The sequence below is a fragment of the Malurus melanocephalus genome, unplaced genomic scaffold, assembly GCF_030028575.1.
Source record: "Malurus melanocephalus ecotype Western Australia unplaced genomic scaffold, MMel_1.1 scaffold_335, whole genome shotgun sequence".
Lineage (NCBI taxonomy): Eukaryota > Metazoa > Chordata > Aves > Passeriformes > Maluridae > Malurus > Malurus melanocephalus.
In genome coordinates, this window is record NW_026623567.1 from 671,337 (window position 1) to 685,982 (window position 14,646).

At 49.6% G+C, this 14,646-nt stretch overlaps 1 protein-coding gene across 1 annotated transcript in view; it reads left to right on the top strand.

Annotated features, from left to right (window-relative positions):
- GPC3 (glypican 3) overlaps positions 1–14,646 on the top strand; it is a 136,292-nt gene that overhangs the window by 77,945 nt on the left and 43,701 nt on the right. Inside the window, exons 4-5 of the mRNA XM_057377948.1 lie at positions 4,314–4,447; positions 6,186–6,311. Coding sequence (XP_057233931.1) covers positions 4,314–4,447; positions 6,186–6,311 — 260 coding nt within the window. The remainder of the gene's footprint in view (positions 1–4,313; positions 4,448–6,185; positions 6,312–14,646) is intronic.

Consider the following 14,646-nt stretch of genomic DNA (forward strand, 5'->3'; position numbering starts at 1 on the left):
TTTTTTTTTTTTTTTTTTTTTTTTTTTTTTTTTTCCCCTTTCTTCTAAATCATCTTGAAAATTACCTTTAAAATGTTCTTACTCCTAAAAGCAAAGCTCAGATTGGCACTGAGGATCACACATAGGCTACTTCCCAATCCTTCTCTGCCTGATTTCCTTGCTGATGTGCCAGGGCAGATGTTTTTGCCCCGTGTGGACACAGCCTTGGCAGCAGAGTGGGTTCASGGGGAGCCTCAGTGGTGCCAGCGATGCCACCCTGCCATAGCCAGGCTGGAGATGCCCCCATCAGCTGTGATGCTTCRCACAGAACCTGTTTCTGTGGTCGCTGTTTCTTTGATAATTAACCCAAATCATCCTGGTTTTTGTGGGCTGCCRGGCACCGGCGAGGATCAGCGCTGAGTTTTGCAGTCCTGGCCRTGGCTCTGCTCACAGAGCATCGCTCCCATGCAGCCGCAGGTTCCTGGCAGTCCTCAGGCACCTCTTATCTTAAATTAATGGGGAAGCGTTAAAGTGGRCTGATAGTGCTGCTCCATTAGCCGTGTCCCTGGGCTCCTCTCAAATCAATGTTCCCTCTCAAGCAGAGCCATTACACGGCGTGCAGCTCCCCAGGGTGCTGGGAGACAGCTGCCTCCCCATCGGGCACGGGGACCCCGAGGAGCTCTGCCCATCCAGAGGATGGGTGTGACATCTCTCTGTGACTGGGACACAGAAATGGAGCGGGGAGTAGTGGTCCTCAGAAGGCAGAATGTTCCCCTCGTGGCCTGGGTCACGCTCGCATGGAGGAGGCTAATTAAATCGGATAATTAGTGAGTTTGTTAATGAGCTGGGGCAGGGAAATTTTGCTTTGGCTGTTACAGTGTCGKTGGCTTTGGGGGCTTGTAAAAGTTCACTGCTTTGGAAAGGTTTTTCTTGCCTGGTGTCCCCATGCAGCAGTTTTTCAGTGGACTGGCAGATTCTTCTAAAAACAAAGGAAAAGTCCAACTCCTGTTGCCTGAAAACACACTGCCATTTGATTTACTTGCTCATTTTTTTGTGGCTTGACGTGTCAAACTTCAGCCTATTCTGAATTAAGACACTGCACAGCTCTAGCCCTGACTATAGTTTAGATAAGGGCTGGTGTGTATTTATGATCCCCTGGTAGYRTGTGGAGCCTGAGGAGAAGAGCCARCGGTTCTGTTCTGTCAATTTGCTTTGAATTTCACATTTATATTTGTGGGGCAGGAGGAAATCACATATTAAACACTTGCTTCATACGTGTTTGGCTCCTGGATTAGCGATGCTCCCTTCCTTTTGCTCTCCCCCTTGCAGACACAAGCTGGGGAGCTGACTGTCCTTGCTCCTCCTGAGCAAGCAATACCTGCAGAGCTGAATTGTCAAACTTGTTTTTCCTGAAGGTCTGAGCTTGTGTTGTCCCTTCTCTGACTGCCTTACAGTGGCATTTTCCTTTACTTTTTGGAGCCTGCTTTAAGATTGAATGATTAGGAAAAGACYGGGAAGTTGCGTTCCTGAGCTTGCAGCGCGGACTCAAAAAGAGGGAAAGATTGAAACAGGATTTCTGAGCTGCTGTCCTAGGACTGCTTGTGGCCCAGCAGATTCTGGCAGATGGTTTGTGAAATCCATCCCTCCCCGCAAAAGCACACAYGATGCCGCCCCTGCAAATGAGCAGGCAATCTGTTACTTCTACTTTCGCTCACTTTAAGTTCAAATCTCAGCCGGGTTTTTGTTTGACTAAAAGGTGGCAACCATTTCACTGTGTCTTCACAAGACAAGCTTCAGTGTTGTTTTTTTTTCCTTGAAGAGGTTAGCTGGTRCATGAATAAATAAATAAGTAAAAACTTGGTGGAAAGTTTGAGCAGTGCATCCTTCTATCTGCAAAGATTTCATTGTTGTCCCACATCACAGGGATTTGTGGTTTCACAGGAGGGATGGCTGGACTCGGTGATCAATGATTTGATTTGATGATCAGTGGTTGAACTCGATGACTGTAGAGGTCTTTCCTGGTACCCAGATGCCGTGTGGGGCTGTGAGGATGCAGCTGAGCCGCAGCTCCGGCGTAGGATTTGGGAGCAGAGGGGCTGAGCTCCCTCCAGTGCTGGGTGGGAGATGAGGCAGCCCCGCTCTGCCCGGCCCCTCTGCCGTGTGAATTTTGCTCCCGGGTGGTGCCAYTGTTYGTGCTGTCCCWCTGACCCTCCCCTCCCATKCAGCGCCTCTCTGCATCCTTGGGGRAAAGCCTTGATCCCRGACTTGCTCTTCTCTCAGTGTTTGATAGGTTTTGCCAGCTGAGAGCTGGGCTCTGGAAAGGGAATGGGGAGAATCAAAGGGGGAGTCATTGCAAACAGCAGCTTAAAATATCCGACCTTCTCCCACTTCTCTCCTCCACTTCACATGTCCATGGATGCAGTGATGGTGCTTTGTGGCATTGCTGCCTCTGTATCCACCGTCCTGGAGCTTTTGTGTACCTTGTGTTTCCCTGGAGGAGCTTTCATGGCAGATCTCAGCTCTGACCTGGGGAGGGGAAAAATCCACAGACCCGCAGGCATCCTGCTGGTCTGCCCTTTGTGGGGACAATGCACTGCAGAGAGAACCCGGGACATCCAGACCCATCCTGCAGTGGCGTCTCAGATCCCAAATGCCCTTCTCCAGGTCCCCTTCTGTCCTGTGATGTCCTATTCCTGTCTGCTTGCATCAGGGGACTAGCTGAAAACATTATGAGGGGGATGAGTTCTAAAGGAACGCCCAAAAGGCAAAGAAGACAGCCCAAAATGTGGTCCTTTTTCTGAATCCCTTCCTCCCTCTGTTTTTTRAGTCTGCCAAGTGATTTAGGGAGGGCGGTAGGGCTGATACATTTTCTGCAAAACTTGGTTTTGGCAAGGCAGAGAGGAGACACAGCCAAGGGAGGGACCAGGAGAAAAAAACAGGTAAGCAGCTGCTGAAATTGCTCCTCTGGCAGCTGCAGGAGGAACTGCTTTGGCAGAGGAATCTGCAGGTGGAGAAGAACTGGTGGCAGCATCTCTTCCCACCGTGCTGTGAACCAGAAACTGCAGTGCCCAGCTCCCAGGAGGTTTYCATTTTACTCTTTGTTGTATGGCAGCGTGAGCAAACAAACTGTGCTGCTCTTGATAATGAAAGAGGTGACATTACTAATTTATTTGCCCACCCAAATGTAGGATGTAATAGAACAGAATTAATCTCTTTACACATCAGATGCCAGTCGCTTTGGGCGGCGGGCGTGCTTTTAAGCTCTGGTGTGCAGCTCGCTGGGAGTTCAGCTGATTGCCTTGGTTCAGTGTGGCTGGAGATAAAGRAGATGCTGCAAGGAATGGGTGTTCTGGAGGTGTGGTGGGTCCAAGCCTGGATGTGGGTGGTGGGATGGGGCTCAGAGAGGGTGAGCCTGTGGTGCCTTTGTGGTTCCAGCTCAGCCGAGCTTCCTTCACAGCCCAGCAGGGCAGCACAGGAGGAGACTTTCACAGTGGCAGTGGTGCCCCAGGGGGACAGATGTCCCTTGGTGGTGTCTYCCAGAGAAGGAARTGGTGGCAGAGCCATGCACAGCAGRGAGTGCAGCAGTGGCTGCTGCTGGGTGAGTCTCGGGACAGTGGCCATGCGAGGACAGAGCTTTAACGTGGCACTTTGGATATTCCTTCCCTGCTGCTGCAGCCGGTTCCCAAATCATCTGGATGCTAATGAGCTAATTTGTGCCATTAGCAGAGCCCTGTTAATCAGGGCTTCCCACGATATGACTGGGCTGTGGCCCCAACGCTTGCTTCATTCTAGGCCCTGGGTTTTTTAATCAGTGATGAGTATGATGCTCATCCCTGGGCATCTGCAGTGTAATCTGTGCAGATGCTGAGCTGCCTCAAGATGCAGATCCAGGGTCTTAGGATTGTCCTTCAAAGGGGAGGTGTTTCCTAAAAGTCTGACTAGAGAGGTGGAGTGCAGGGTGTTGAGATGCTGTGACTTTCGGGAAGGAAGGGGAATGAAACATCTCAAGACCCCTGCTGTCAGCCTGAGTTTAACCTGACACAAGAAGATTTGCCAGTCTCACCTGCAGCTCAGGGGTTTTGACAGCCACAGGCGCACTTCAATGCCCCAGAATTTTGCCTGAAGCTTCCTGCATTCCTTCCCAGGGGTTGAATACTTGTACAAAAGCCAGGTTGTATCCTTTGGACAGCAGTTTGCTTCCAGGCGCTCGCTGAGCTATGAGCAAGATGGGGATGGCAGGACGAYGGCAGCTCGTGTGCAGGTGCCAGGGTGCATCTGAGCTGTGYTCCTGCAGTCCAGCAAATTCCTAAYGCTGCTGTGTTTGTGTCTTCCAGATCAGCCGTCTGTGTGGTCATGCTCAGCAGAGGCAGGTTCGATCAGCTAATTATCCAGAAGAGCTTTTCATTGACAAGAAAGTCCTGAAAGTGGCTCACATCGAGCAAGAAGAAACTTTGTCGAGCAGGAGGAGGTGAGAATGCTCCGACTGAGTGTGGTGCCTGCTGGTGGGGCTGCAGGAGCAGTCACCATATGGGGTTGCCCTGTGGAAGCAGATGGAAAAGCTGCTTATTTCCCTCACCCACAAACCTGGTTTTGGCTCTGAACATCAGAGCTGCTCTGTGGCTGGCTCTGAAGCGCAGTGAGGTGTCTGCATGGATTTTCTCACCTAGTGCACCCAAGTTATTACACCAAATGCCTTCTCTGGGTTCCTTGGGCACTGCTATAATGCCTGAAATACTCACTAGTGTAGTTACAGATAGAAATATATCCTCCAGCCTGAATTGTTACGTGTTGCCCCGTGTGTAGGTAAGGGGAATGTGTTTCATGCTTTTTGTGCAGCGTTTTATGGTAGTTCAGAGATGTTAACAGCCTTTTACTGAATGTTTTCAAAGGAAGCAGCTGCCTCCACTGCTAGCACTGCACTCTGTGCCTCCTTCCCCATGTAGGTAGAAGCTGTAATTAAGTGGGCTCACCCTGATGTGTCAGGAAGCAGCATTTCCCCTCTGGATCTGAAAGCACCCCCAGAGATATGCAGTGTCTTTACTGCTGTCTTGAACAAAAGAAAAATCCCTGTGGAAGAAAAACAAGCAAGCTTGGCAATTTTTGAAATTGGGAATAGCCAAATTTGGGTGGATTTCTCTTTGAAGACTAACAGGGCCACATTCTTGATACRGTTCCCATGAGATACAGCACCAGGGCTCGCATTCCTCCCTTGTCTCAACACGTCGGAGGTTACACAGCCCAGACTCTGACAGAGATGTCCTTTGAGGACTCTGAARCCTAATGAAATCTGCTGAGATGAATTACGTGGGCTCATACCTGCAGAAATGGAGGAGTTCCTCCCTTTCCTGCCYCTCCCTGCCCTGCAGGGAGCTCTGTTCCCCGGAAAGTTTCCTTCCGCTGCTGSGTTTTGTGGAAGAGAAGCAGGGCAGTGCTTGGGGTATAAGGAGCTGAGTGCCATGGGCATGGGGCTTGTCCTGCTTGGGGTTTGCCATAGCTGAAGACCCAGGTCTCACTTCATTTTGGCTTTCCAAATGGTGTTGGTTGGACCTCCTGCCCCACTATTAGGCCAGTGCAGGAGATGGATGTAGGAGGTGGCTCACATGGGAGGCAAAGCATCCCCTTGGTTAGCGCAGGGGTTGTGGGCTCAATTCTCACCCTCTGGAAGGGCTTTGACTCCTCGGATCAGCCCTTGGTCATTGGCATGGGCAGGGACAGGCGGGTCAGTGCAGGTCAGAGCASGACGGGGGTGACTCCCTGCCTCCCTGGGCTGCGGCTCTTCCTGCGCGGTGTATGGGTCCCACCACGGCAGGAACACGATCSTCGGCAGCGAAAAGGCAGCGCAGAGCACGGGCTCCCTTCTCCTTGTGTCGCCTGCCCCCAGCTGGCTGTCGTGGGCTCTGGCTGGAGCGGCAGCCGCACGGAATCCCAAAGCAAAAAGGGATGGAGKGGCTGGGAACCCTCTGCRCACCAAACTGCCCAARACTGCAGGGCAGCTCCCACTCTGGSAAACACAGCCTTTGATTGAATAACATCAGGGAACAACACTAAAAGTTACTTGCRGTCAGAAATCAAACTGATGCTCCATGGTTTGTTTGCGTCCAGCTGCTTTAATGTTGTGTTTGTGTGACTTCCTTCACTGGTTAAAATGCACCAATCTCATCTTTTCTTCTTGTAACTGAGCACCCTTCTCCCTCCCTTTCTCRCAGGGAACTGATTGCAAAGCTGAARTCCCACAGCAGTTTTTACAGCAGCTTGCCAGAGTACATCTGCAACCACAGCTCTGCAGTTCAGAACGACACMCTTTGCTGGAACGGACAAGAAGTCGTGGAGAGGTGAATCACATYCCCCTTGCCCTCCCTCTCCCCAGCCCTGCTTATCTTTGGTTAACCAGGCACAGGAGCAGTCTGTGACCAGGACACAGCTCCCCTAAGGACCTTGTGGAGAGCAAGTGTCCAACTGTGCCCAGCTCAGCTGGATGTGCAAGATGTTCACAGATAGAAGTGGTTGTGTGCTGCCCTCCACTGAGTTTTCTGTTCAGTGAAAACCCTGCATCTGTGAGGGGTTTTGGTCAGGGTGGGTWGGCAGGGGTGGGCCAGAGACAGGGGTGCAGCAGCAGCTGGACATGGCTCTGCTGCCATGGGACAGAGCACCACAGTCCAGGGATGGCTCCTCTGGAGAAGCTAAAAGGGCACTGCCCCCATGCACTGCCCGGGGTGGGGATGTCTCCAGCCCCAGGGGCTCCCTGCAGTGCCAGCAGGTCAAACTGGTGGCATCCCCTTCCCCTCCAGGGAGGCTCAAAGAACACTCCCTGATTGAATTTCTTCTTGCTGTGGCTCTCAGCTGGAGGAGGTGAGGAGCACTGGGCTCTGGAGGTGCCACTGCTGCCCTCGGAGCACCTTCCCACCAACAAGTCTTACCTGTTCTCCATGGATGGAGCCATTCCCACTAAAATCCAGCTGTTGCTACTTTGTCCTGCCCCATTCACCATTTCAGAGGATGTATTGGTGGTAATTGAGGTTAACAGAGACAGGCACATGCAGGATTCATACCATAAAGGGCAAGGAAGTGTTAATAGAAATGGAGATTTTTCTTGCAAAAAATSCCCCTTGGGAATGTTAAATAATATGGAAATAGAACTTGGAAATGTTTTTTATAATTATACATAAATCTCCTCTAATCACCCTACTTTGCAAAGCATCCTTTGCTATTAAATAGTTTGCATAAGGGAAGAAATAGAAATAAAATCAGGAAAGGGTGAAGTGCTGAGATATTAATTATGACTTCTTGATCAGTAACCTCAGGTGGTAATTAGCCTGTACTTGCAGTACTGACCCGAAACACTGAATAGACCAAAATAGCATCAAACTCTATTTTGAAAAAAAATAACTCAAGCATCAAAGATCACACGCTTACTAAAATGTAGTTCTGTTGCCTAAGGAAAAAAGTGTCCTCTCTTGGTACTTACTTCTGGAAAATCCTGAGTTTCCATGCCTAACTGAGAAGTTGAATTGGAAAGAAAAAGATTATTTCAATATTGTCTAACTGACTGTTAATTAAAACTTCAAAAGCAGGGCTATAACTGTTGCAGCTCTGGAGGGGAGGACCCAGGGTGAGGACTTTGCTTGTGACACTGAGTTCACTGAGACCACGGTCAGTGACCCTGGTCCGGGTCCTGCTGACCCCACAGCTGGGTGAAGTGGTAGAAATGGAAGGGTGCTGAGTCCAGATCCTYCTGGCAAATGTAAGTTTAGAGCTATTTTCAGAATAAACATGACTTCAGGTGATAGATGGCCTCCAGCTTCCTGCTGGGAATACCAGGGGGCTGTCATAGGCAGAGATGTCCCAAGGGTCCCTGCTGCAACGCTGCGGTGGTGGTGGCACAATCTGGCAGGTCATGGCATGCAGAGGGGGCAGAGCAAGGGGAGGACAAAGGCTGTGTGCAGGAAGGGGCACCAGGATTTCAGCCCCTGGCTGTTGAGTTGAGGATTAAATCCTCCACTTAAAGAGCATGTGCCTGTCCACTCCTCTCCTTGCCCCCTCTGATATATTGCACAGATGTCACCACTCCTTCCAGCTCCTATGAAATATTAGTGACAGCTCCCTTACAGGCACATATTGGAGATCTTTGCTGTGAGCAGGGAGACCTCAGCTAAATGAAACTGAGCTAAGATAATGGTCAAGGGTGCTCTTCTCCCAGGACCTATTTGCAGAATATTTTAAGTAGAAGCAAACACATAGTTAAATGATCTCTAAGCTGGCTGCTTCATGTGCTTGTGCTTCCCAGCTTGGCATCTCTTTCAGAGTGTCTGGGAGGATTCCTGAAAATCAGGAGCATTTAAGGTAATGGTGCTCGAGTWCCCCAAGCTGCCAGTTGCTTTATTTCAGTGTTTTCCCCAAGAGGGAGCCAAGCAGYTGTTCGTGGTGTACCAGCTCTTACTCAAGCTGCTCTGAGAATGTATGTTATGCACTGGAGCGTTTTTGTTCTCCTCCTGGTGTGTGTTTGTTGGTCATCAAACTCTATCTTGCCACTTTTTGTGAGAAATTTGATGTGGTTTGAATATGTAGTGGTAATTTCAGAGTGCTATCCTGGTACTTGTCCCACACATGCAGCTGCTGCCAGAAGGAAAGGTGGCAGGGACATGGTGGGATGGTCCCTGTGGCTGGGGTGTTGGCAYGGAAGGACACAGGCTCTTGGAAAGGACAGGCAGGGGACACAAGGATGGGGTGTCTGTGTCACTGACCAGCTGGAGTGCATGGTGTTCCACCTGGGGATGGATGAGGGGCTGACCAAGAGCTTTGGGGTCAGGATTAAAGGGAGGGCAGGGACAGTTGTTGTCATAATCTGGCTCTGCTTCAGGCCACCAACCTGGAAGACAGGATGGATGAAGCCCTTTATAGACAGACGGGAGCAGTCTGGTTCCGCCAGCACAAGCCCTGGCTCTCTTGAGTGACTTCAACCCTGATATCTGTTGGAGGGGCAATACAGCAGTGCATAAACAACCCCAGGGCTCCTGGATAAACTAGGAAGCTCCTGCAGTGGTTTTCCTGGATCAGTATGTACTCTGTCCTGTTTATGCCAGTGCTTTGTTATCCACAGGCAATGAGATGTATTCACATGTTCAGTGCCTTTCCACTGGGTCTCACTTCCCAGTTTGAGCCTTGAATCATCCTGTGTTTCCTCCTTGCCCTTCAGCCCCTCTGCCCTGACTGAAGGTGGCATGTTTAGGGCTCCAGTGCAATGCAGCTGGYTAGAGTATTTTATCCTGCTTTTCACCCCTCATTTTCTTTTACTGAGTATCACTTTGTGATCGTTTGTTTCCCCACACTGGATCCTCTAATGGCAAGAATTCATCCTCCTTCCCAAGGTTTGGTCTGTGGCTAATGGTTTGGTTGCCATCCCTATTGTGGATTTAGGGCATGGTGCCTTGAAATAACTGCTTGCAAACAGTGGCAGCCACACAAGAAAGGTTGATTTTTCTGTAATTCAGAACAGTGCCTGTGTCTTTTGCTGTGCTTTTGCGTGGTTGAAGAACATAAGCTGAAGTGGGAAGAAAAACATAAAAGGCAACACATTCCTGCTTTTCACACTTTTCAGAGTGTGCAAAAACACACTGTGCTTTTATGGGACGCCACAAAGGTTCCCAGCAAAAGCCCCAAGTGGCACATTTCACCACTTGCAAAGAGCTTGTTGAGGGGTCACGGTACTTGGGTGTTTGTGGTAGCTGGGGGCCAGACCTGCTGCATCTTTCTGTGTCTCCAGGCATTCCTGTGCCCTTCTTTGCAGCTTTCCTGGGCTCAGTTCCAGGCACTTCCCTGCGACCGGCAGCTTAAATCAGCCCAAGTGAGRCTTTCTGTGATGCCCCTCCTTGCCTCTGTTTGTCTTCATGCCCCATCCTCTCACCAGACCTCCCGCTGGTGGTGTTAGGTGGTGAAATGTCATCCAGCCTGTCTTATCTCTGTCCAAAGCAGAGAAAAAACAGAGGTCGATTCTTATCACCGAAGTCCTGGCTGAGTAATTAGCTCATTTAAAACCTTCAGCTTAAGTCAAGTAGGTGTTGAGATATCAAACTCAATCCAGTTTCTATGGGAGCTCAGCTTAGGAATCTCAAAGGTGATTTGAACTTCATATATAGTATCAGGGTTTTGCAGYGTTTAATACTAAAAGCCTATTAAAATCGAGATTCTCAGAGTTTAATAATCTGCTTACACAAGTATATTCCTTTCAAGCTGTTCTGAATAGAATGACAGCAACATCTGCCCACTGCAAAACTTGTAAGCACATTAAGCACTACTGTTGGATACTGCCATTTCCAAATTTCTCAAGACAAACATGTACATTAGTCTAAATCACCAGCACAACTCTTGTTTTCTTCATACCAATTCAAAATTAATATATTTTTAGCACCTTGCCAGAAGGTTCTTGAAGCTAGAAGTCTCAGATTTCCCTGCTGTTGCCAGTGTACTTCGGTTTGTTTTWATCATACAAAGCATAAACAATGAAAGCACAATTGGAAGCAAGATAGAAAAATGAGATTCTGTAATTGGAACAAAGAAAATTCCATGCCAGCAATAACCCTTTAATTCGTGAAGGGTTTGGTTATTTCTGGCAGTGCTGCAAAATATCTGATACAATGGAATCCCCAAAGAGGGGGCTGTATAACTTTTCCATAAGCCCATAAAACACAGCTTTGTAGCAAGCATAAGCTATAATGAAAGGATAGTAGGCAAATTCAGTGGGTTATTGGGTGGCTGTCATTGTTTCCAGAGTATTTCAGAAATGAAGATTGTGAATCTTCCTGTTAATGCTGCTGCTTGGTCTCAGATCTAGCCAAATTTTCCATAATCCATTTGATTTGAACTAAGAATAGAGAGAGACTTCAGGCTGTGTACAAACTCACACGGTTTTGCTGTATTTCAGTTTTTGCTGTTCTCTCTGAGTCCCATCTCCCAGAGCCAGGTGATTACCTGAGARCCCACATTTCTGACCAGACCATCATCTGCAGGACACTCACTGGCCCGAGTGCTTTGTGTGGAGTGGCTGGGAAGGGACAGCACTTCCCTTGGCAAGGAACTGACGCAGCAGGATCTGAGTGGGCTCTCAGAGGCTCCAAGGTGTTGATATTTGGAAATCCAGCAGAAAATGGTTCCTTTTTARTTAGGTGAGAACACTCCCCACTGAGCGTGTTGGAGCGTCCTGGTTGCTTTTGAAGCTGCTCGTTTGGAGCTGCTGTGGTGTAAATTGACTGCGGCACCACGAGCTCTGCAGGGACTGCCAGGACGCTCTGAAGGAAGCAAAYAAAGCCAGGAAGGCACCTGAGAGCCACCCCCTCCCCTCTCTCCTGCCACTTGCACTTCCAATGGTCACTGGATTGTGGGGACACCACCCCATATGGACAGGGACAGCTGGGGTGGACCTGCACCCCACATCCAGCCCGTGTCTGCGATGGGGTGTGACCGATGAGGTGTCTCTGTCTTTAGAGGGGAAATTATCTGGGAAAGRAGTTATTGCCTCTTCTTGTGGGCACACCCTGTCTGCAGGGCAGGAYGAGTGGGTTGCAAACAGCTTTTCAAGCCCTTTGACCCCTCTGCTTGCAGTGCCGATGTGACCATGAGGTTGGCTCACTAAACCAGGAATTAGCAGTGCCAGAGTGTAAAACATTTCACCACTGCACCCACCTTTACTGACCCGTGAAAACCAGCTGAAGACCTGGGCTCCTGACAGGAATGTGGGGGGCAAGCCTTTTCTTCCCTTTCTCCCCTTTTTCATCTCTTTTGCCTCCTTTGTGGTGAGGAYTCAGTGTCAATAGTCTACATGATCTGTAGTAAATCATATCTTGAAATGCAGAGCAGCTTTGGGGGACTGGGAATGTTGCTCTCTCAAGCTCARTTATTAACTCTTGTGCAATGAAACCTCTTCTCTTGCATTGTGGTCCAGTCTTGTAGAGGTTTGTGTTATGTTTGTCCCCTACCCACTCTCTCTGACAAGTATAATTCAGTGAATGCTGATAGCAGAGGGAGAGCCTGCAAGGGACACTGTGCTGTTTAAACTGTGGAGATGGGTTTGAATAAATAATTTGCAACTGGAAGGCAGGCATAAATTAATTGTTATTTGAATGACATACTTACTATCCTTTTTCTAAAAGGTGTAATTCTTTATGTTTGACTTTCAGGATTACTTTCTCTAAATCACACGTCAGGCACTGCAGTAACTCATCTCAAAGCCTAGCAGGGCTGAGTGGGATGAACACACATTTTACACTTATTGCCATATATTTAAATAGCATTTGTCTTCTTGTCTTCTTTGCTSTGAAATGAAAGCTTGGAATGAGCTGCATTTGGACTGGAAAGACCAAACATTCTCAGGAGACATTGGTAGATGGTGGAGAGGAAAGGAGAGGAAAATGCCTCAGTTTGACAGCATACTTGGGCCTTTATGTTTGGCAGATGAGAAGAAGCAGGAAAGGTCTGCAGTTGTACTATAACCATAGAAAACTTCAGATTATTGTTTTTTTCATCAGGTGGTTGTCTTTAAAGTMATTTTTTAAGAGGGCTGCTTATCAGAACATTTTACAATGTGACATTTGTCTYTGGAAAATACCATGTCCCCAGCAAGAGCCAGACCCAGAAAACCCAGGCAAGGAGATGCTGCTGACTGACGTTGAGACACGTCAAAGACAAAAGTATTTTGGGCTCTGCTTATGAAGTGTGAGCCAGACCATGCTCATGTTGCAGCACTGATACCCCTTCGGCACAGAGACCCCCGGGGACCCGGGAGGGGGGCCTTTATCCACTGTGCATGTTTGCTGTTCCATGCTGGTATCAATCACCGTGGCAGAGGCATGTGATGGGTTTCATGAAGTGGCACAAGTGTCCTGCAGAAGGGGCTGYTCTGCTGGCATAAGTTGAAAGCAGCTCGAGAACGCTCAAAGATTTCTCCTTTTCTGCACTGAACATGGGAGGAAGGTGATGCTTTGGCATTGTTTTTCCTGCAGGCCCCCACCCCTTCCAATTTGGGGGGATGCAGAGGAGCCTGCATGGGTCCTGTCCTGGCACCCCCATCCTCCAGCTTGTTGGGGGCTGCAAAGGCATCTCTGTGCTGTATTAGGGCCTGGCTGCTTGGCCTGGGCTGCAGGGAGGGGTGCCAGCTGCCTTTTCCAGCTTCTCTGGCATTTCAGGAATGCGGGTCGCTCACTGAGGCTACATTTCAAAGCCTTTAACCCTTTGTTTGGCTGCATCCCATATGCCTGGAAGTGGCCACCCCAGGCTGGTGTTGGGGCAGAGAGGGGCACAGCTGGGGGGAGCTGGAGCTCCCCTTGTACCTGAGCACGCCAGGAGCTCTCAGCTCAGTAGCACAGAGGAAGAGTGTCCCGAAGCAGCCAAGCCACACAGGGTCATGTCTCTGCCTRTTGGGATGTAGCAGGTCCCCACACATCTCCCTTTTTGCAATTCRTGCTCCAAGATGTGTAGCTTGCAGGGCCCACTGCCTTGCTGCTTGAAATGATTTGTGCAATGGTGCAAATGGTTCATTTTGGGTCGGGGATGTACCCTTGTGCCTGGCCAGGTGGGAAGCAGCAGGAGGTGACACTCCATTCCTCCAGCATCACTGTTTTAGGGAGACATCCMTCTGCAAATGCTTTTGGGTTTGCCTGTTCCTCTGGTAGATTTGTCCCCCTGGGAAGGGTGATCTGAGGGCCTCACCAGCCCAGCAGAATCTTCTGGAGAGCAGTTTCAGTCCCTGGACATGGAGTTAGCAGTAGTAYTGCCATAGTGCTCTGTTCCTCCCTCCTGTACTACGCTGTGTAGGCTGCAGAAATCCTCTCTGGCAGCCGTTGCGTGGATTTCAGAAGGGATTTYGCCCACTCAAACCCAAGTTATTGTGTTTCTTTGTATAAAACTGTTTTGGAGAGAGAGAGACTGTATTAATTTAGGGATGCACCAAGTGGGCTTGGTTCTGCTCTTGCTAAAACATGTGCGATTCCCTAATTAATTCTCTGCAACCACAGGAGACCTTTCAGCAATGCACTTTTGAGTTCCACCAGTGTTTTAAATTAAATTTACAGTGACACCAAAGATAGGAATTTCTTCGTCATCCAAAAACTCAGGCGGCTGTTTACGCCCGGTCCCCAGATGTGTTTGTCAGGTCGGCACGGTGGCATTAAGTGGCCGTGTGACAAATAAGCAGCAGGATTAATGGTTCACTGCTCCCAAGCTTTTCCCCCCGCTCAGAAAGCCCAGCCCGAGCTGGAGCGGAGCCGGGCGGGTCTGTGCAGCCGCTTCCCACGAGATGGTGCTCGGAGCCCGCACGGCTGTGCCGGCAGCGCACGGGCTGCTGCGGGCTGGCCCCAGCCTGGCCCCTCTCACTGAGCTCCCAGCCTTCAGCGAGCCTCTAACTGCGTGTGAGAGGGCTTTTCTGAGCTGGGCGCGACTGTGTGTCAGGCATAGCAGCGTTATGTGCTTCCCAGATAAAGCAACTATTAAAAAAAAAAGTGTTTTGCAAAATGCTGCATCCTATCGAGGGACCCCGGCCCGGAACAGGTGCTGGGATGCGGAGCGGAGCTGTCAATCCGTGCTGTTCTGGGGCTGGGGTGCATGGCTGGGCTGGCTGTGCAGGCAGCTTTCCCCGTGCCCAGGAGTTTTTGGGCTTTGAGAGAACCGGGTTGGTGTCTC